Genomic DNA, 21454 nt, shown 5'->3' with positions numbered 1-21454 from the left:
AGTAGCCCACATTCAAGTTTAAAAGCAATACATAAAGTTGTCTCTCACAATCAAGTTTACCAATCAACCAAAACATCACAACTAAACCACTACACATCAGATTCAGTTTGTTCATCCTCATCATCAGATAAATCATGCCCATGTTTACGCATGAATTTCTGCATCTTAACAAATGTTCCGTATTGGAAGTTCAATTGTTGCTTCAATTCATGAATTTCGTTTCTCATATCTTCCATTTGTTCTTGATTTTGAGGAGAAGTAGAATTCGCTAAGAGTGGGTTTGGATGACCTATAGGTCGATGTACTCCTAGTCCATAGACTCTGCTTTTGTTTGCTCCACCCACTGCCTCTATCCACAATGAAGCCATATCATCAGGTGTTGGTTGAGTTGAAGGAGGCTGAGTTTGTTACCATTCTTCCAACCTTTTATGATATTCTTCTTGAAATAAAAAACATAACTATTATGTAAACAAACTAATATTAATAAACCATAAATAGTTATGAAGTTAGAATTTTACATATGTGTCTGATGCACGCGTCTCCACCCAGTGTTCTCTTGTACCATCCTTCTTCTTTTTCTTATGCAACTCCTCGAAGACCTCAGCGTGACTCATATCTCGCCCTTTTTCCTTTTTTCTTTATAAGAAAAAGTATGAGTTAGACTTTACAAACGTAAAATTCTATATGTAAAACTAAGAATTTTTTATAAATAATTACCATTATTAGTTTATGAGCCTCAAAAGTAATCGAACCTCCTATGTGCAACGAGCCACCTTATTTAGAGGCACATTTTATCTTTGCTTGTTCACTCTTTGCCTTCCATTCTGGGGTATTCCATTTCTCAAGAAGTTTATCCCAAACATCTTCTCTTAACCAGTCCGACATTTTACCGGAATTCCGAGCAGCACACATAGTATCCTTAATCCTTATAGCAGCTTTCTTCTCGAAAATACTATTTATTGCATTTTGACGCTGAGGATGTCATGTACACCTTGTCTGTAATATAAAAAAATAACATTAGATGAACAGATTATTTTTTCTTCTTAGATTTCATCTTTTCCTTCCCCTTAGATGTCATATCTGTAATATAATCATAATAAAATACAAAACAAAAAATAGAACAAGTGACAGTAAATATAAAATAATTAAATGACTAACGAAATAAATAAACAACCTAACAAGTCGTAAAAATATAAAATAACTTTGCAACATAATAGATAATTAAAAGAATAACATAAAATGTTTAACATGTCATAAAAAACCATACAACAATTTTGCAAAATATTAAATGATTAAAGGAAGAAAAACCTAAAAAAGAATAACAAGTTAATCTTCATCGCTATCTTCATAGTAATCATCTAAGTCTTCATCATCGCGTGTTTCACTTTCATCTAGTAATTCTTCCTCATCACTTGTTTCATGTTCAAGACCTCTATTTTCGTCCTCATTTGTAGCAAGGATAGAAGGATCATATTCTTCATATATCCCTTCATTATGCTGCAATTTATGTGCTAATTCATCATCCACTATTGATTCAACATTTGAAATGTCATTCTGGTATGCCACATCTAATGCATCTTCGACTACCACTCTACCCACGGGCTTTGTTTTCAAAACTACCCGCCATGCAGACTTATTCTTGCTCAAAGGATAAGGAGCATAATACACTTGTTTCACCTTTTGTGCAATGATAATAGGATCATAAAGTCTATATTGCCCCGTGTGTTTAATTTCAACTATGTTGTATTGAGCATGCACCTTTGTACCTCTATTCGGTGTTGGATCATACCATTTACATCGAAAGAGTACCAACTTTTTCTTCGGCCAACCTACAACATATTTCAATTTCAAAATTTCTTGAAGCACATCATAGTAATCAACATCTCCATCACCTTTCACCCACACCCCACTATTGTTGGTTTTCTTTCCATTAGACCATTCTTCTGTATGAAACTTGTACCCATTGACCACGTATTTAGACATCGTTCTTACTCTAGGGTCAGGTCCCCAAGCTATATCACATAAAAATGGGTCATTAATGCCATTAGCTGGATCATAAACCTATATATATATAATTGAATATAACTTAGAATTTTAAAAAAATATATAATTAATTACATATAATAAAAATCATGTTAAATAATAAGTAATACTTACAAATTCTTTGAACCACTCTGAAAACTTGGGATAAACAACATCTTGCCCATATGTACCTACAAAGTAACTGCCATTATAATATTTATTAATTAAATCAGTGGTATATTTAATATTAAAGTCTGTAATATATACGAATATATACTTACCTATAATAAGGTTGGACCTTAGGGCAATTTTACAATACATGTGTTGTAGCTATGGCTGTCCAACGGGACGGGACGTCTCGCGTCCCGTCCCGTCCCGCTTCAAGTTAAATGGGATGGGCCAATGTTAAACGGGACACGGGATGGGACGGGACGACCATTTCGTCCCGTTTGTCCCGTCTTGTTTCGTCCCGTCTCGTCCCGTCCTGCGTCTCGTCCAGTCCCGTCCAGTCCCGTCCCGCTAGTTTTTTTTAAAAAAAAACTAGTCGTTGGACAACGGCTTAAATTGCAAAAATAGCTGTTGCCAACGGTCCAAACAGCCCCTACCCCCCGAAACACCCCCTAACCCCCCAAACTTTTAATATAACCCCTAAGTTTATTAAATTACACTTTGGCCCTATTTTCTACTATAAATACCCTCCATTCTTCTTCATTTTTTGCCACAAAAAATCAATCTTCTCTCTCAAATCTCTTACATTCTAATATTCTATCTATATTCTATATTATTCTCTCAATTTTGTTACTATCAAGTATCAACTATGAACTATCAAGTATCAAGTGATAACTTTCAAGTTTCAACTTTCAAGTATTTGGGCAAATTTTTTGGAGCAACTTTCAAGCTTCAAATTAATTCGTCAAGTATTTGGAGCAATATTTTGGGCAATTTCTTCAAGTTTCAATATTTAATCACGGTGCACTCGTTCCATCTCCTAATTTTAATATATAATTTTTGCGTATCATTTTAGTGCTTAATTTTTGTGTTTACTTTACGTGTTATATTTTCGTATTTCATTTGTGTGTTTAATATTTGTGTTAGCTTTTTAATTTAATTTCGTATTTAAATTATGGCACCTAAAAATGTATTTGGTATTTAAAAAAAAAAGCAGTAAAAAAAATAGTAAAGATGAAAGTAGTAGTAATCCTAATCCTAACCCTTCTCCTAGACCTAGAATTAGAAAGCATATTGATGAAATGACTCATGTTGATGAAACTTCATTCTCTCAACTCCTACATTTTATGATGTTCATGTCAGAGAACAATTAGATCATGAAACTTTACAAAGACAATTTGGCAATGATATTTTTTTTGAGGATGAAGAAAATGAGGAAGAAGAATTAGATGAAACACCCACTAGTCCCGCAACACAAGCTCCAACTCAGAGTCAATCTCAGTCTGGAGCTTTACCCCCTGTACTCTCTGTAAGGGGTAAGCCTAAGGCTGAACGTCCCAAAACATCACTTGTATGGAAATTTTTTAAACATGATAAAGTCAATCATCGTGCTATATGTGAAAAATGTAAGCAAGTATTTGCACACACAACAAGTGGTGGGACGGGGGGTTTAAGTAGACACTTAATAAGGGATCACAAATCTTTATGGATACAAGCTAACATAGAAGCCGGAAAAATTATAGATCCTACCATCAGTACTGACACTCCTAGTGGATCTGGTTCTAATCAAATTCAAAAACAACTTGACCCTGCTTCTGGTCATGTTTTACGCAAATATAACAAAGATAGAGATCGTGAGAACTTAGCAAAAATGTGGTTGTCTGTGACTTACTTTTTACTTTCGCTTCTCACCCTGCTTTTGTGCATTACATACAAGAAACTTATAACCCTGTTTTTCAAGGTTTTCTTAAGACCACGTTAGAAATAATATTTTTAAATTTCAAACCGAATATCTTCAGTATATTCGTTGTGTATTTTTTCACTTAGATTGTAAAGTGTCTATCACATCTGATATATGTCGTAGTCCTAATGGTTGTGATTATTATACTGTTACATTTCATTGGGTTGATCATCACTGGAACTTGCAAAAACGTATTATTGATTATAAATTTGTTGATTCAAAACACACTGGAGCATATATTGCAACTACTGTTCTACAAATACTTGATTTTTATGGACTCATTAATAAAGTTTTAACTATCACGTTAGATAATGCTTCTTCTAACACAACCGCAGCAAATAACTTAAAATCTAGACTTTGTCCAATTAATCCAACAATTTTTCATGTTAGATGTGCATGCCATATTTTTAACTTGGTTGTAAAAGATGATCTTAATTTATTTTCTGATGCTTGTAGTAAAATACAACATGCTTGTGGCTATATTTTTCGTGCTCATAAACAAAGTAGAATTCATGAATTTGCTCAACAATGTGCTAGTGCTAACCTTCCATTATAAAAGTTCCAAAAGATGTTTGTACTAGGTGGAATTCTACTTATGAAATGCTTAAAGTTGCTTATGATTATCGGGTGCCTATCCAAAAAGTATTTAATATGCATAATGCTCACCCTGTTGATCAAATTGTTGATTCTGATTGGGATGAGATCAGAGAGTTTACTAAATTTTTAGAAAATTTTTATTATGCTACAAAACAATTTTTTGGTATATATTATCCTACTGTTACACAAATATTATGGTATATTTGTGGAATTTCTGTTGTATTTAGTAAGTATAAAACAAATCCAACTTATGTACCGGCCATTAAAGAAATGATTTTAAAATTTAAAAAGTATTTTTTCCCTATTCCCGAAGTTTACTTAATTTCTACTCTACTTAACCCATCTTTAAAATTAAAGGTGCAAAGGGACTTGTTCGTAAAATTTATGAGAATATAGAAATTCAAGAAAATGAACAACCATCTCTCGAAAACTGCCAAGCTAGCATATATTCTTATGCTAGATCAATGTTTGATAAATATAAATCTATGGATACAACTGGTTGTGAAATTGCTCCTTCTACTTCTAAGTCTAGAGCAGAAGTTTTATGGAAAGATATGAATGATATAGCAGGTTTTGATTCCTCTATTGATGATGAACTTGATTCTTATCTTAATCAAGGATTGGAAAATATTAAAGACGAAGAAGGCAAGGAACAACTTTTGTCATGGTGGAGGGAGCGTGACAAGGCTTTTCCAACACTTTCAATTATGGTCCGAGATATCTTGGCTATTCAAGCATCATCAGTAGCATCGGAGAGTGCTTTTAGCGCGGCAAGATTTCAAATTGGAGATCATAGACATTCATTAGCGGAGGACAATCTAGAGATTTCCGTATTATTCAGAGATTGGATTAATGCAGAAAGAAGAAATCTTGGTTTTGAAAATTTAACCACTAGGGAAGAAGAAGAATACAATGAGATACTAACCACTGGGAGCGATGATGACATGGAGCTCATGGAACATCAATCAACATTGCCAATTCCAGCATAATGTCCGAGAGATGTTATTGATAAGTTACAAAGAAGATATATAGGAGCTTACAAATATTAGTATGATAATTTGTAATTGGCTACTAAGAGGCCTAGTTCAAACAGAACCCTTCCTAGAAGGTGGCTGCGTAGATTAGGTGCTCTTCAAAAGAATTATATTTGTATTTGAGATTTGAAAGTTCTATTAATAAAATAAAAGGCTCTAAGCGTTGAATTTTATTTATGAATTGTCTTAGTTACTTAATAGTTAATACTTTGAAATTATATTAAATAAATTATAACTCTATTATAAATTTATAATTACTAGAATATTTCATTACAAGTCTTTTGTTTTAATATTTTATAATTCTTTACTTAGTTTTCTAATTTTCATTTTAACATAGTAACATTTAAGTTTATTAAATAAGTCAAAAATCTAGCCGTTGCAAACTTTAAAAGCATAGTAAATTTAAAAAAACTAGACGTTTTTTTTAAAAAAAAAAATACTCTTAAGGCCCACGAACCCGTCCCGTCCCGTCCCATCCCGTTTGTTAGCGGGACGGGATGGGACGAACATTTCGTCCCGTCCTGCCTCCATCCCGCTTAAATGTCGTCCCATCCCCTTAATTTGGTCCCGTACCGTCCCATCCCGTCCCGTTGGACAGCCATAGTTGTAGCTTACTTTAGCTCCATCTTAGACAACCTTCGCTTTGGTCTATTGTTTGGACCTCCTTTACCTGGTTGATTAAAAATGGAAAATGATGGTGCCAAAGGATCGATTTCGCCTCCATCGTCATGCCGATTCGGTCTATTTCTCAAACATGGCACATCATGTTCAAAATAGTATGAACATAAATAAGATGTTTCTTTAGCCATATATGCCTCGCATATCGAACCTTCAATTCTTGATCTATTTTTTATTGTCCGTTTACATTTGCCAATAGTCCTGCATAGCGTTGTTTTTAGATGAAATAATTTTTAAAGAAAATACAAAAGGTAAATGATTAAATTTCATTACCTCTCGAAGGGATACATCCATCTACATTGAACTGGCCCTCCAAGTCGTGCCTCTTGTTCAAGGTGAATTGGAAGATGTTCCATTACATAAAAAAAACCAAGAGGGAAAATTTTTGCCAGCTTGTTTAAAGTTAAGATAATGTTACTCTCCATATAAATTAAGTTCTCCACCCTCAATGTGCTAGAACACAAATACTTGAAAAAACAACTTACCTCTGTAATCGGTTTCCATATTCAATCAGGCAATGCATTGAACGCAATAGGAATCAACGCTTCCATGAAAATATGACAATCATGGCTTTTCATTGACGCCAACTTCCTTTCTTTCATGTCAACACACCTGGATAAATTTAATGCTTACCCATCAGGCATCCTCAAATTGTTAACCCAACTATAAATCTTTCTTCTCTCATCCAAGGTGAACGTGTAACTGGCTTTGGGCTTCTGAATCTTTTTGTTAAAGTATGTCAGATACAACTCACTTCGCCTACAATATTCCTTTAAGTCCATCCTGGCCTTCAAGTTATCTTTGGTCTTGTTAGTAACATCCATAATAGTGTTAAACAAGTTGTCAAAAAAATTCTTCTCGATATGCATGACGTCTAGATTATGCCGAAGAAGATTGTGCTTCCAATAAGGTAATTCCCAAAATATGCTCTGTTTAGTCCAGTTGTGTGTGACACCATAACCTGGTATCTTAGATAGTGTAGACTCTGTTACTTTAGGCATATCCTTTACTCTGTTCCAAATTTCTTCTGAACACAAGCAGGCAGGTGGCTCCTCAAAATCAGTTCGGTTCTTCATAAATGCACTTGTATTTCGCCTAAATTCATGATTCATTGGCAAGAATATACGGTGGCAGTCGAACCATGTATTTTTACCTCCATATTTCAAAGTAAATGCTTTAGTGTCTTCCGTACAACAAGGGCAAGTTAACTTTCCAGCAGTCGACCACCCGGACAACATTCCATAAGCAGGAAAATTATTTATAGTCCACATCAAAGCAGCATGCAATCTGAAGTTTTGTTTGGTTGATATATCATATGTTTCCACACCTTGATGTCGTAATAATTGTAACTCATCAATCAAAGGCTGCAAGTATACATCAATCAAACTTTTCGGATTGTGTGGACCTGGAACAATACAAGTTAGGAACAGATATGGACTTGTCATACACAACTCAGGCGGAAGATTATACGGAGTAACGAACACTGGCCAACATGAATATGGTGCAGCAGAGACTGCAAATGGAGTAAATCCATCTACGTATAATCTCAACCTAATGTTTCTTGGTTTACTGGCAAACTCGGGGAACACCCTATCAAAATGCTTCCACGCTTCTCCATCTGACGGATGTCAGAGTATACCAGGTGGCCTTCTATGTTCGTAGTGCCATCTTATATGAGGAGTAGAGCTCATTGATGCATACAACCTCTTTAACCTAGATATAAGAGGTAAGTAATGCATCACTTTAACTGGAACTTTCTTTTTTGTATTGGCATTAGTGACTTCCTTAAAACGAGGTTGATTACAAAATTTACAGTTCTCTAGAGATGTGTCATCCTTATAGAACAACATGTAACCTTTCTCACAACAATCAATTCTCTCTGATGAAAGACCCAACTTAGAAACTAATTTTTTAGCAGTGTAGAAATCTTTTGGTAAGTCAATGTTACTCGGATTAAGTTCATTCATAAGCCCAATAATAGAATCCATGCCCACTTGGGAAATAGAACTATCCGATTTAATACTTAGCAATCTAACCGCAATAGACAACTTGGAATGTACCGAGCCTTCATACAATGGACGATTAGCTTCTAGTAATTGTTCATAGAAATGCTTAGCCTCATCATTTGGTTCGGATTGAACCCCATAAAACATCCCAAAAGCATCCCTTATCATTTTATTGTATCGAGAATTTTCAACATTATGCTCCGCAATGGGGTTACCCTCACCACCAAAAGAATTATGAAAGTTAGCATCATCTAAACTAGCATGATTCTCCCTATGAGCAGTCCATATATGATAATTTTCTACAAACCCTTTCTTGTAGAGATGGACTTTAACTTCGTATGATTTCAATAACTTAAAACATTTATATTTCACACAAGGACACCTAATCCTTCCTCCAATAAGAAAATCATCAAGTGTTTGAGCCTTAACAATAAATTCAGCAACCCCTGATGGGGTTTCATCCCTCAACCCCGCACGATTAGGATGATTCCTATTATACATCCATCTATGATGCACAAATTCCATCTACACAAATAGAAATCTATAAATGAGATATTTAAAGTAAATTGATTTATTTAAACTAGTTATTTAACACTCAAAATCTCACATTAATCCCTATTCTAAATAATATAAGTCTTTAAATATACTAATTAAATTTGAATAGCTTCTTAAATGTTCATATAATTCAAATTAATTAATGATTTCTCAACAAACAAAATAGTCGCAGCTAACAATTATTTAAACTATTTCAACATATAAAAAAGTTAAAGAATTCAAAAAGAATAAAACTATGGAGTTGTCATGCACATATGGTAATCTTTCTCTTCTTGTGGCTAATTCATAATTTAGAAACAAGGAAAATATAGTCCACTCTAAAGTCTAAAAGGCTAAACTAACTTCAATTATTTATTGTAAGAAGCCATTTTTTTAAATACCTGAAAGCTTTTTCAATCAACACATACAAAATATCACCAAAAGCATCTATCCTTACCAAACGCAATCTAAATACAACCTTCAAATGAATACAATTAGCTACCCTCTTATCTTTATTGGATTTATTTTTTGGTATTATTTTTTCCATTTAATTCATCACCATACAAGCAACTACTAATAATAGCCAAAAAAGAATAAACACACACACACACACTGAGCTCTTAAGAAAATAAAATCTTAATTGTTTAATGTTCAAATTTTGAGATATTTTTTTAATAATCAAATGTTTATATTCTTATATATGTATATTTGTTAATGTTCTAAAAGATAATAAAATAACTTTTGTTGGACAAAATTACTAAATTGCAGAGAAGGTAACCTCTTATCGACCAGAGTGATAAAAGGAATAGTATTTATCACAGAAGAAATTATGAAGTAGCTGCAGACATGAATGGATAAAATGATAGGTTACAAGTACCTTGGGCATAAGTACTTTACTTTATGTTTTGATGATCTAACGAACTTACCATCCATAACCAGATAAGGAACCTGTTATACATTTACAAGACCTTGAGATTACAAAGTTCTAGGTTGGGATCCAGCCCTTGGAAAAGCAAGGTGAATGTTATTACTGAATCAAAGGACTTGTAGGAGCTGACCATAGAATAGCTGGTTGGAAATCTGAAGACCTACGACATGAAGAGGAAGATAGACAGTGAAAGAAGAGAACCAAAGAAAGAAAAGAACCTGGTACTCAAAGCTGATAACAATGACTCAAGTGAGGAAGTGTGGAAGGAACAGCTGAGGGAACAGGTCCCTACCAGTTCCTGAGGAGACTGTATGAAGTCAACTCTCCAGCAGGAAAGTTGTTGCATGCACACGCTATTGTACAGGAACAGTGCAATAAGTCAACTTTCTGTGGAAGCCTTTTTACCTACATTGCTTACATCATTGTAAGTGATGTCACACATGTATAAATATAATCAAGGAAGGTAAAATAACTTACTTCATGAGAGAACCAGATGTAGGACCTAAAGCATGCCTTGTACAATCATTCAAGTTAATCGACTCAAGGTAATCTGGGCAGTGTACCCTTAGATTCACAAGAACCAGATTAGGGACCTGATCCCTTGGTGTTCCCCTGACAGAAGTATAAGTCAACTGTATAGTTGGAAAGCAACTGCAGAAAGTGACTACCTGCAACTTTACACGCAACAGTGTAGCAGACAGTGCAACAGTCACTTCCCATTGAGAAGAGGCATGTACTAACCAAGATTTGACATCACTAAGGTGATGTCTTTTGTAGTATAAACCTGGTGCAAGGCACAAGACATTCTTCTCAACACTTGAAAAATCAGAAAAGGAAATATTCTCTCAAGTGCCAGCAAACACCTCTCTCAAGAACAAAGCTCCTGCAACCTCAAGGACCGGATCCAAGATTGAAGATATCTTAAGTCCTTAGGTTTGTTGAGACTTTGTTATATGTTCTTCATTGTAACTCCTATCTTGCTTTCTTAGAAGCTATTTTTAGGAAACCCAAAATTCGTAAACTCTCCAGTTTATGTTATGACTAGGTGTAGTCATAAGTTAAAGTCTTTGTAACTAGAGAGTTACAAAGTGGCTTGTAATAGTGTAATTACAAGTTAGAGTAAGTAAAAGCCTTTGTAACTATAGAGTGACAAAGTGGCTTGTGGTGAGAGCATCACAAGTTAGTTAAAGTTTTTGTAACTAGGGAGTCACAAAGTGGCTTGTGGTAAGAGTACCACAAGTTATTTGAGTTGAATTCTTTGTAATAGAGTCATTACAAAGTGGCTTGTAATAGGTGTTTAGAAGTTAGTGAAGTTGAAATCCTACAAGTGTAGGTCATGGTTTTTGTCCCCTTGAGTCGGGGTTTTTTCAAGTAAAAATCTTCTGTGTTCTTTATCTACTACCGAGCTACTATGGGAACAATTAGAGAACCTGATTCTCTATACAGTAGGAACTTATCTTGTGTCTAATTTACATATTGGTTTAGTAGTTAGCACTATGGAAACTGATATAGGACCAGATCGCTATACAGTTTGGTTAATCAGTATTTTCAGTGGAAACTCATAGAGAACCCGGTTCTTTATATAGTCTGGTGGACGCTTAGTTTCTAACAATTTGTATCAGAGCAGGTTCTTTCTAAAAGGTTAATACCTATAAAGGATCTACATGGCTGCTCCACCAAACTTCGACGAAAGTCAATCAACCAATAAACCACAAAGATTTCAGAAGGTGGGTCATAAAAATGGTGGGATCACAAAGAAAGGAAGTTCCAGCAAGAATTTCAAAGGAAATGTCTGTTGTCACAAGTGCAGAAAACCAGGGCATTTCATCAAAGAGTGCCCACTTCTGAAACAAGAGCATTACAAACACAACTCTGATAAAGTAGCAAAAAGGAACCCGGTTCTTAATAAACAATTCAGGCAAAAAAGTGCTTGTGAAGTAAGCTCTTGCTGCATGGGGAGACTCCTCCAGCGAATCAGAAGAGGAACCAGATACATGAAGGAGCTCCATGATGACAGTGGAAAATGAAGCAAAGGAATATGCTTCGTTATTTGCGTTGATAGCTCAGTCCGATGAGGATGACAATGATGAGGTAAATTTCATTGATGTTCAGAAAAATCTAAAGTCCTACTCTTCGAAGAAATTGATGGCATTAGCAAATGTTCTAATTGATACATATTATAGTTTTGTTAATGATAAAGATTCCCTAATCATAGATCTAGGAGATGCTAAACAATCTAGAGATGATTTGATGGTAGTGGTTGTTGACTTGAAGGAAACCATAGAGAACCTAAGCAAAGAAAAGAATATTCTAGTAGAGAAAATTGTAGCTACTAAGCAATAAAGGGATGATATGGTAGTTTCCATTGTAGATTTAAGGGAACAAGTGGAAGAAGTAACTAGAAAACATAACTTGTTGAAAAAACAAACAAAAAAATGGATGGACAACACTGAGAGAGAGGAAGTGGCTAGTAAGGCTCAACTTGAGCTTGAGAGTGAGCTTAAGAAAGTTAAAACAAATCTTGTTGCTGAGCTTGAAAAGAATAGACAACTTCAGGAGGATTTAAAAAGGGCTAAAAATAATATTGATAAGTCACTTAAATGGACCCGGTCTTCTGATGTAATAACGTCTATGTACAGGAGTAATGGTGGAAATAGGCAAGGCATCGGGTTCCAAAAGGCTAAAACCTCCTATAATCCCCAGAGGAAGTATGTAACTGTGGCTGATAATAGGTTGTGCTCTCAATATGGTCAAACTGGTCATTACAAGGACTCGTGTGAAGTTAAAATTAAGTCTTTATAGAAAAACAAAGTTTTTATTGAAAAGAGGCATACTGATGAGGAACCTGGTTCCTTGAAAAGAAAATATGTGTTGGCTGCATGGGCAAAAAGAAGTTTGATCCGCTCGTTCTATCATTACAAGGACCCAAGCTGGCTTGGGTTCCTAAGTCTAATCATTGATTTAATATACATGGAACAGTGAAAGGGAGCAGTCAATAATGGTACATGGATAGGGACTGCTCGAAACTCATGACTGGAAGTACAAATGATTTTCTTTCACTGAAGGCCCTGCAAGGAGGGAGTATATCCTTTGAAAATGGCAAGAAGGGATACATTCTAGGAGGTGGAAGGATAGGGAAGTCTCTTTTCCACTTTATTGAACATGCGTACTTTGTGAAGAGGTTGAAGTATATCTTGCTGGGTTTTTCCCAAATTTGTGACAAGGAGATCTTAGCTGTCTGAGTGCTGTTAATGATAATGCTCAGCTATGGCACAAAAGGCTGGGTCATGCAAGTTTCACGCTACTGAACAAATTAGTCAAGAAGGACCTAATTCGTGGCATGTTCAAGTCAAATTTCAAGAAACACAGAGTGTGTGATGCATGTACTAAGGGAAATATCTAATGTTTCAAATGGCAAGGCTGATATGATGAGCCAGATGAAGGAGGCAAGTGAAGACAATGTCACATCCTCTTCCACTTCTCAAGAGGAACCTGGTACCCTAATTACTACCACTGAAGCTGAAGAAAGAGTTGGAGATGCAGTGCAAGGCACTCCACAAGTAACAGATCAAGGAGTGCAGGGAAATACATTGCGATGCAAGAGGAACTACATCAATTTAAAAGAAACAAGGTATGGCACCTGGTACCTAGACCCTTAGACAGAACCATCATAGGGACCAGGTGGGTATTCAGGAATAAGCTGGATGAACATGGAAATACTACAAGGAACAAAGCAAGTCTTGTTGTCCAAGTATACAATCAGGGGGAATGGATCGATTATGACGAGACTTTTTCCCCAGTAGCTCGCATGGAAGCTACTAGGATCCTCATTTCCTTTGCTTCACATATGGAATTCACCCTATTCCAAATGGATGTGAAGAGTGTCTTCCTAAATGATTCTCTCAAGGAAGAAGTCTATATCAAGTTATCTCCAGGCTTTTGAACGTCATGTACATCTTGAACATGTATTCAAATTGGATAAGGCACTGTACAGATTGAATCAGGCCCCTAGAGCTGGTACGAGAGACTATCCAAGTTTCTCTTAGAAAATGGCTTCACAAGAGGAAAGATTGTCAATACATTATCTTTGAAGAAAAGGGGAAGGAACCTGCTCATTGTTTAGATTTATGTGGATGACATCAAATTTGGAGCTATAACTGACTCATTATGTGAAGAATTTGCTAAACTAATGGGAAGTGAGTTTGAAATGAGTATGATGAGGGAACTGAATGTCTTCCTGGGTCTTCAAGTGAAGTAGTCCATAAAGGGAACGTGTATCAGTCAGCAGAAATGTATCAAAGAACTCTTGAAAAGGTTTAATATGGAAGCATCAAAGGGGAATCATTGGATCTCTACTCTACCTTACTGCCAACAGGTCAAACATTGTATTTAGTGTGGGATATGTGCAAGGTTCCAATCAAATTCTAAGGAATCTCATCTGAAAGTTGCTAAGAGAATTCTGAGATATTTTAAGGGGACATAGAACCTGGTTCTATACTATCCTTCAGGTGACAATTTCAACCTTATTGGTTATGCTGACACTGATTATGCAGGCTATCTGGTGGACAGGAAAAGCACAGCTAGAATGGCTAATTTCCTTAGATCATGTTTTATCTCATGGGGTACAAGGAAACAAAACTCCGTAGCTCTATCAATAGTTGAAGCAGAATATGTTGCAGTTGCCTCGTGCTGTGCTCAATCACTATAGATCAAGCAACATCTTGAAGACTTTGGTGTATTTATAGCTTGAACCTGGTACAACACAAGAGGACAAAGCACATTCATGTGCAACATCACTCCTTGAGGGATAATATTGAAAAGGTTCCGATTTGTATGAAGTTCTGGAAGACGGAGGACCAGGCAGCAAACATCTTCACCAAGGCACTGAGCAAGGAACATTTTGAAAGAAATCGTCTGGAGTTGGGGTTGATCAAGCTCAACTAAGGACCTGGTGTGATGACCCAAAAGGCTCATCACTTGCTTTTAAATTGAATTCTGTGTTTCTGAGGCCTTGAAAACCTCATTTAGCATCACCTCAATTTGTGTGCGCAGTCCGAGTACGTAACCGGTAAGATTATATGTGAAAATCTGTGAAAAATGATAAATTTTGACTATAAAATGAATAAATTTGACTTTGGTCAACGTTTTGGGTAAACTGATCCGAACCCGTGATTTGACAATCCCGGAGGGTCCGGAAGAAAATATGGGACTTGGGCGTATGCTCAGAATCGAATTCCGAGGTCCCAAACCCAAGAAATAAATTTTTAAAGAAAAATTATTTTCTAAAATTGTTTAAAGGAATTTGAAATAAATTTTTATTAGAACATGTTGGTATCGGGCCCGTGTTTTGGTTCTGGTGCCCGGTACATGTCTTATATGTGGTCTAAGATAACTCTATGAAGTTTGGTAAGAAACAGAATCCGTTTGACGTGATTCGGACCTTAAATGCAAAGTTTGATGCTTTAAGAAGTTTTGAAATATTTCATTGATTTTGAGGTTTAATTCGTTGTTATTGAGGTTATTTTGGTGATTTGATCGTACGGATAAGTCCGTATGATGTTATTGAGTTAGTACATATGTTTGATTTTGAGCCTCGAGGGCTCGAGTGTGTTTCAGATTGGTTTTAGAAGGTTTTTGGAACTCAAAAATTGTAGGTTTTTTCAGTTTATGGTGTGCTAATACTTTCTTCTTCGCGTTTGCGGGAGGACCCTCGTGAACGCGATGTGTTATTTGTGCTGAAGGAAAATTCCTTCTTCGCGAACGCGTAACCCAAGTCGCGAACGGAAAGCATTGGGGGGTCTTCCCTTCGCGAACGCGAGCCTTGTATCGCGAACATGAAGGCTTATAGCCTGGGCAGGGGGAGGGGTACTATACCCTACGCGAACGCGACCACCTGGACATGAACGCGAAGGCTCGAGGAGTTACTGCTCCGCGAATGCGAGCCCACTTGCGCGAATGCGAAGGTCTCTCAGGCCTGACTCATCGCGAACGGGATGAGCCTGTCGCGAACGCGAAGACCATTTTCGCCCAGTTATTTTAAGTTTTAAAAACAGAACACATTACGGGATTTCCACAATTTTTCATAAACTTTATCTTCTCCACACCTCTTGGGCGATTTGGGTTGAGTTAGGGTTTTTTGATTATTTGGGAATTTGACCTCGTTTTGGGGTCGGATTTGAAAAAAAATTATATATTCGGGCTCGTGGGTGAATGGGTGATCGGGTTTTCATCCGAACCTCATATTTTTGACCAAGCAAGCCCGGGGTCGATTTTTGGATTTTTGGGAAGAATGATTAGAAAGCTATAATTAAGTATTGTAATTGGATTGTTTAGCATTTATTGATGTTATTAAGTCGATTGTGTCTAGATAAAATTGATTTGGAGCCGAATTCGAAAGGAAAGATGGTGTTTGAGGATTGAGTTGGCCGTGAAAGTTCGAGGTAAGTGTTTGGCCTAACCTTAGCTTGAGGGATTAGGAATTGAGTCCTATTTGCTATGTGGTAATTGTTGAGTACGACGTATAGGCATGGTGACGAGTATCTATACGTTGGTGTCTAGCATGCTCGTGAGTCTTTATATTGTGATTATCATGACTTCGTTGTATCTTTCATGCCTTGGTGATGGTTTCTATTTGTTGTATAATGTTTGTGGAAAGAATTGTGACCTATGAACATTGAGGAGCGTTGGCTCAAGTTGTATGACGAATTGTGAAAGTATAAGTGACAATTGAGCTTTTAGAGCATTGGCTTGAGTTGTGAAATGAGTTGTGAAGGTATACGTGATAATTGATGTCACAACCCAATCCTCAAACCCGGTCGTGATGGCACCTCTCGTGAAGACAAGGCCAGCCAGACCAAAACGGAACACCTCTTTTAAATGGTTAATCATCATAAACAGTAATAACATATAATATAATATTCATAAATTGCGAAACTTTAACGATAACAACATTGTAAACCATCCCGACACAGCCCAAACCGGGGTGTCATAAGTCATGAGCTACTACAGAATCTGCAATAGGTCTACAAAGTACGGAATCTGATACAACAGTTTAAAGAAAACATAAATGATAGAGGATAAGAGAGACAAAGGGCTGCGAACGTCAACAACTACCTTGTAACTCCAAATCACTGCCTATCCTGGAAGGAATCAGTGCTCAGGTGCGGACTCTACTATACCTGAATCTGCACACACGGTGCAGGGAGTAATGTGAGTACTCTGACTCGGTGAGTAATAATAATAAATAAAGACTGAAGGCAAGAAATCACGTAAAAACACAAGGCATTCCATACTGAAGCAGTAAAATCACTTTAAACAGTAAAACAATGAGAAATCAAGTGAAAATCCCTTTATCCAACAAGTAAAGCAAGTAGTTTACAAGTGAGTAACAAAAATGATAGAAATGTAAATAGCCCCTCGGGCAAAACATGTATAATAAAACGCCCCTCGAGCATAATATCAACATAACCAACCCCTCGGGCTCAATATCAGAACAATGCCAGCCCCTCGGGCTCAAAATCAGAACAGTAACAGCCCCTCGGGCTCACTCTTAGAATAGTATCAACCCCTCGGGCTACCTCACAATCACTCATATCAGCCCCTTGGATATAGTATCAATCACTCAGAATAATGGGTACCCGCGCTCACTGTGGTTGTGCAGACTCCGGAGGGGCCCCTTATGGCCTAAGCGCTATATCAAGCCACCTCGTGGCATCATCACTCGGCCTCACATCAATCAGCACTCGACCTCACATCACTCAAGCCACCTCGTGGCATATAAAGTATCTCAGGCCCTCAGCCTCATATCACTCAGCATATCCTCACATATGGCCCTCGGCCTCACTCAGTCCAAAAATCATCACAAGCCCCTTGGGCATTAGTAAAACAGTAGTTCTCAGCCCAAAACATGATGTAGAAATATCATTTAAGTTTCAAATCTCAGTAAAAGTGGATGAGTTTGTAAGACAGTAGATATCAACAGGACTGAGTTCAAATAATAAGTCAAGCAGTGAGGAAACAGTGGTAAAAATCCCCGAAAGGTTCAAATAGTTGGCACGAAGCCCAAATATGGCAATCAGCCCAAATCATGATGATAACAAATGAATTTCAGTCAAATACGCGGTAAAATCATCAATCGGGACGGACCAAGTCACAATCCCCTGTGGTAAAAGACCTCACGCTCATCATCCAGCGCGTGTCTCACATCAATATAGCACTACGATGTGCAAATCCGGGGTTTCAAACCCTCAGGACATCATTTACAATCATTACTCACCTCGAACCGGCTAATTCTCTAGCTCGCGATGCCTTTGCCCCTCGAATTGGCCTCGACGCGTGTCGAATCTTTCCAAAATCAGAACGAATACATCACAATATGCCAAGGGAACAAAACCCAAGCGAAAACATTCGGAATATATCAAAAATCCCGAAATTAGCAAAAACCCAAGCCCCGGGCCCATGTCTCGGAATCGGGTAAAATTTACATTTTTAGAATCCTCATACCCTCATGAGTCTAACCATACTAAAATTATCCAATTCTGATACCATTTGGTCCTTCAAATAATGATTTTACATTTTTGCAAGGTTTCACAATTTTGCTTCCCAAATTCTATCCCAAATCACGAATTAAATGATGAATTCAGTGATAGATTCATGTATTCTAGCCAAATCTGAGTTAAAATCACTTACCCCGATGAATTTCTTGAAAAACCTTCGAAATATTGCCAAAATCCGAGCTCTCTAGGTCAAAATATTAAATAAAATCCAAAACCTCGTATTTATAGAGTACCCCTCAGATTTTAGCCTCCGCGGGCTGCACCAAATCGACCGCGGTCCGCGCAAGACAGTGCGGTCCGCGCAAAAACAACCGCGGCCGCACAGGCCTCCCTCTGCAGTGACATGCTTTAGTATTTTGCCATAACTTTTTGTACATATGTCCAAATTGCAATATCTTTACCTTTCTAGAAACTAGACACGAAGGGCTTCTTTTGTTTTTGAATCTCCTCAAAGTTCCTTGTCGATCAAAAGATATGAGCTTCCAAAGTTGGACCAGCGGGAAGGTTCTTCACCGCGGCCGTGCCCCCTTTTATGTTGTCCGCACGACACCTACCGCGGCCGCGGTCGCTTTTGTGCGGTCCGCACAGCACTCACCGCGGGTGCACTCATTTTTGTGCGGACTGCGTGGGTAAGTTCCAAGGCCTGCAACCCTTCTGAACCTGCTACGACTATGATTTTCGCACTAAAACATCTCGGAACCTACCCGAAACCCCCGGAACTTCAAACCAATCATACCAACACATCCCACGACATCGTTCAAACTTGCTCAAAGCTTCGGAGAACGCTCACAACAACATCAAATCACCAATTTAACATAGGATTCAAGCCTAAGAACTCCAAGAACTCTTAAATTATGCTTTCGATCAAAAAGTCTATCAAATCTTCGTCCGAATGACCTGAAATTTTGCACAAACATCCCAAATGATACAACGAAGCTACTACAACTCTCGGAATTCCATTCCGACCCCTATATCAAAATCTCGCCTATCAACTGGAATTTGCCAAAATATCAATTTCGCCAATTCAAGCCTAAATCTTCTTTACGACTCCAAAACCCATTCCGATCGCGCTCCTAAGTCACAAATCACCTCCCGAAGCTAACAGAACCATCGGAACTCACATCCGAGCTCTCTAACACATAAGTCAACATCCGGTTGATTTTTCAAACTTAAGCCTTCTTAAAAGAGACTAAGTGTCTCATTTCTTACCAGAATCCTCCCCGAACTTAACTAATCAACCTGATCACATAAAACATGGATAACGAAGCGTAAAGAAGCTGAAATGGGGAAAACGGAGCGGTAATTCATGAGACGACTGGCCGGGTCATCACATCCTCCCCAACTTAAACAAATGTTCATCCTCAAACGAGTCAAGAAACATACCTGAAGCCTCGAATAGGTGAGGATATCTGCTCTGCATCTCCCGCTCGGTCTCTTAGGTAGCCTCCTCCACGGGCCGACCTCTCCACTGCACTTTCACTGAAGCTATACCCTTTGACCTCAACTTCCGAACCTGACGACCCAAAATAGTTACTGGCTCCACATCAAAGGTCAAATCATCATCCAACTGAACCGTGCTGAAGTCCAAAACATGAGACGAATCCCAATATACTTTCGGAGCATAGAAATATGAAATACTGGATGCACACTCGAAAAGCTGGGTGGCAAAACAAGCTCATAAGCCACCTCCCCAATCCTTCAAAGCACCTCAAAAGGCCCAATGAACCGAGGACTCAATTTTCCTTTCTTACCAAATCTCATAACACCCTTCATGGGCGAAACCTTCAACAAGACCTTCTCACCCACCATATAGGACACATCCCCAAACCTTTCGGTCTGCATAACTCTTATAACGTGACTGCGTTGTACGAAGACTCTCTTGAATCACCTTCACCTTCTCTAAGGCATCCTGAACCAAATCTGTCCCTAATAACCTAGCCTGACCGGGCTTGAACCAACCAACTGGAGATCTACACCGCCTCCCGTACAAAGTCTCATACGGAGCCATCTGAATACTCGACTGGTAGTTGTTGTTGTAGGCAAACTCTGCAAGTGGCAAAAGCTCATCCCATGAACCTCCAAAATCAATGACATAAGCATGCAACATGTCCTCCAATATCTGAATAGTACGCTCGGACTGTCCGTCCGTATGAGGATGAAATGCTGTGCTTAACTCTACCTGAGTACCCAACTCTCTCTGCATGGCTCTCCAAAACTGCGAAGTAAACTGAGTACCTCTATCTGAGATGATGGAAATCAGAACACCATGTAACCAAACAATCTCCCGGATATAAATCCCTGCCAACCGCTCTGACGAATAGGTGGTACACACAGGAATGAAGTGCGTGGACTTGGTCAGTCGATCCACAATCACCCAAATAGCATCGAACTTCTTCAAAGTACGAGGAAGACCACTCACAAAATCCATAGTGACTCTCTCCCACTTCCACTCGGGAATAACCATATGCTGGAGCAAGCCACCCGGTCTCTAATGCTCATATTTCACCTGCTGACAGTTGAGACACCGAGCTCCAAATCCCACAATATCTTTCTTCATTCTCCTCCACCAATAGTGTTGCCTCAAATCCTGATACATATTTACGGCACCCGGATGAATAGAATACCACAAGCTATGGGCCTCCTTTAGAATCAACTCTCTGAGACCATCCACATTGGGCATACAGATCCGGCGTTGCATCCTCAATACACCATCACCGCCTATAGTCACATCTCTGGCATCATCATGCTGAACTCTGTCCTTAAGGACAAGCAAATGCGGATCATCATACTAGCGCTCTCTGATGCGATCATGTAAGGAAGATCGAGAAACCACACAAGCCAACACTCGGCTAGGCTCCGAAATATCTAATCTCACAAACCGATTGGCCAAAGCCTGAACATCAACTGCAAGGGGTCTCTCCCCAACTGGAATATATGCCAAACTTCCCATACTCACTGCCTTTCAGCTCAAAGCATCGGCCACTACATTGGCCTTTCCCGGATGATACAGAATAGTAATATCATAATCCTTTCGCAACTCTAGCCACCTCCACTGCCTCAAATTAAGATTATTTTGCTTGAACAAATGCTGAAGACTGCGATGATCAGTGAATACCTTACAAGATACGCCGTACAAGTAGTGCCTCCAAATCTCCAATGCATGAACTATAGCAGCCAACTCCAAATTATGA

The 21454-nt window shown here is 38.0% G+C and overlaps 1 protein-coding gene across 1 annotated transcript; it reads right to left on the bottom strand.

Moving 5' to 3' along the window:
* Positions 1-1326: 1326 nt before the first annotated feature.
* LOC107771546 (uncharacterized) lies at positions 1327-10428 on the bottom strand. Its single transcript, XM_075248140.1, has 8 exons — positions 10377-10428; positions 10186-10258; positions 9812-9868; positions 9707-9728; positions 7880-8771; positions 6874-7645; positions 2158-2224; positions 1327-2061 (listed from the first exon to the last, which is right to left on the bottom strand). Exons 1-8 carry the CDS (start codon positions 10426-10428, stop codon positions 1327-1329), a joined length of 2670 nt encoding a protein of 889 aa, XP_075104241.1.
* Between the last annotated feature and the right edge of the window lie 11026 nt (positions 10429-21454).

Source organism: Nicotiana tabacum, chromosome 3, assembly GCF_000715075.1.
Source record: "Nicotiana tabacum cultivar K326 chromosome 3, ASM71507v2, whole genome shotgun sequence".
NCBI lineage: Eukaryota > Viridiplantae > Streptophyta > Magnoliopsida > Solanales > Solanaceae > Nicotiana > Nicotiana tabacum.
The sequence above is the reverse complement of the archived record's forward strand: the minus strand, read 5'-3'. Positions and strand labels throughout refer to the sequence as shown.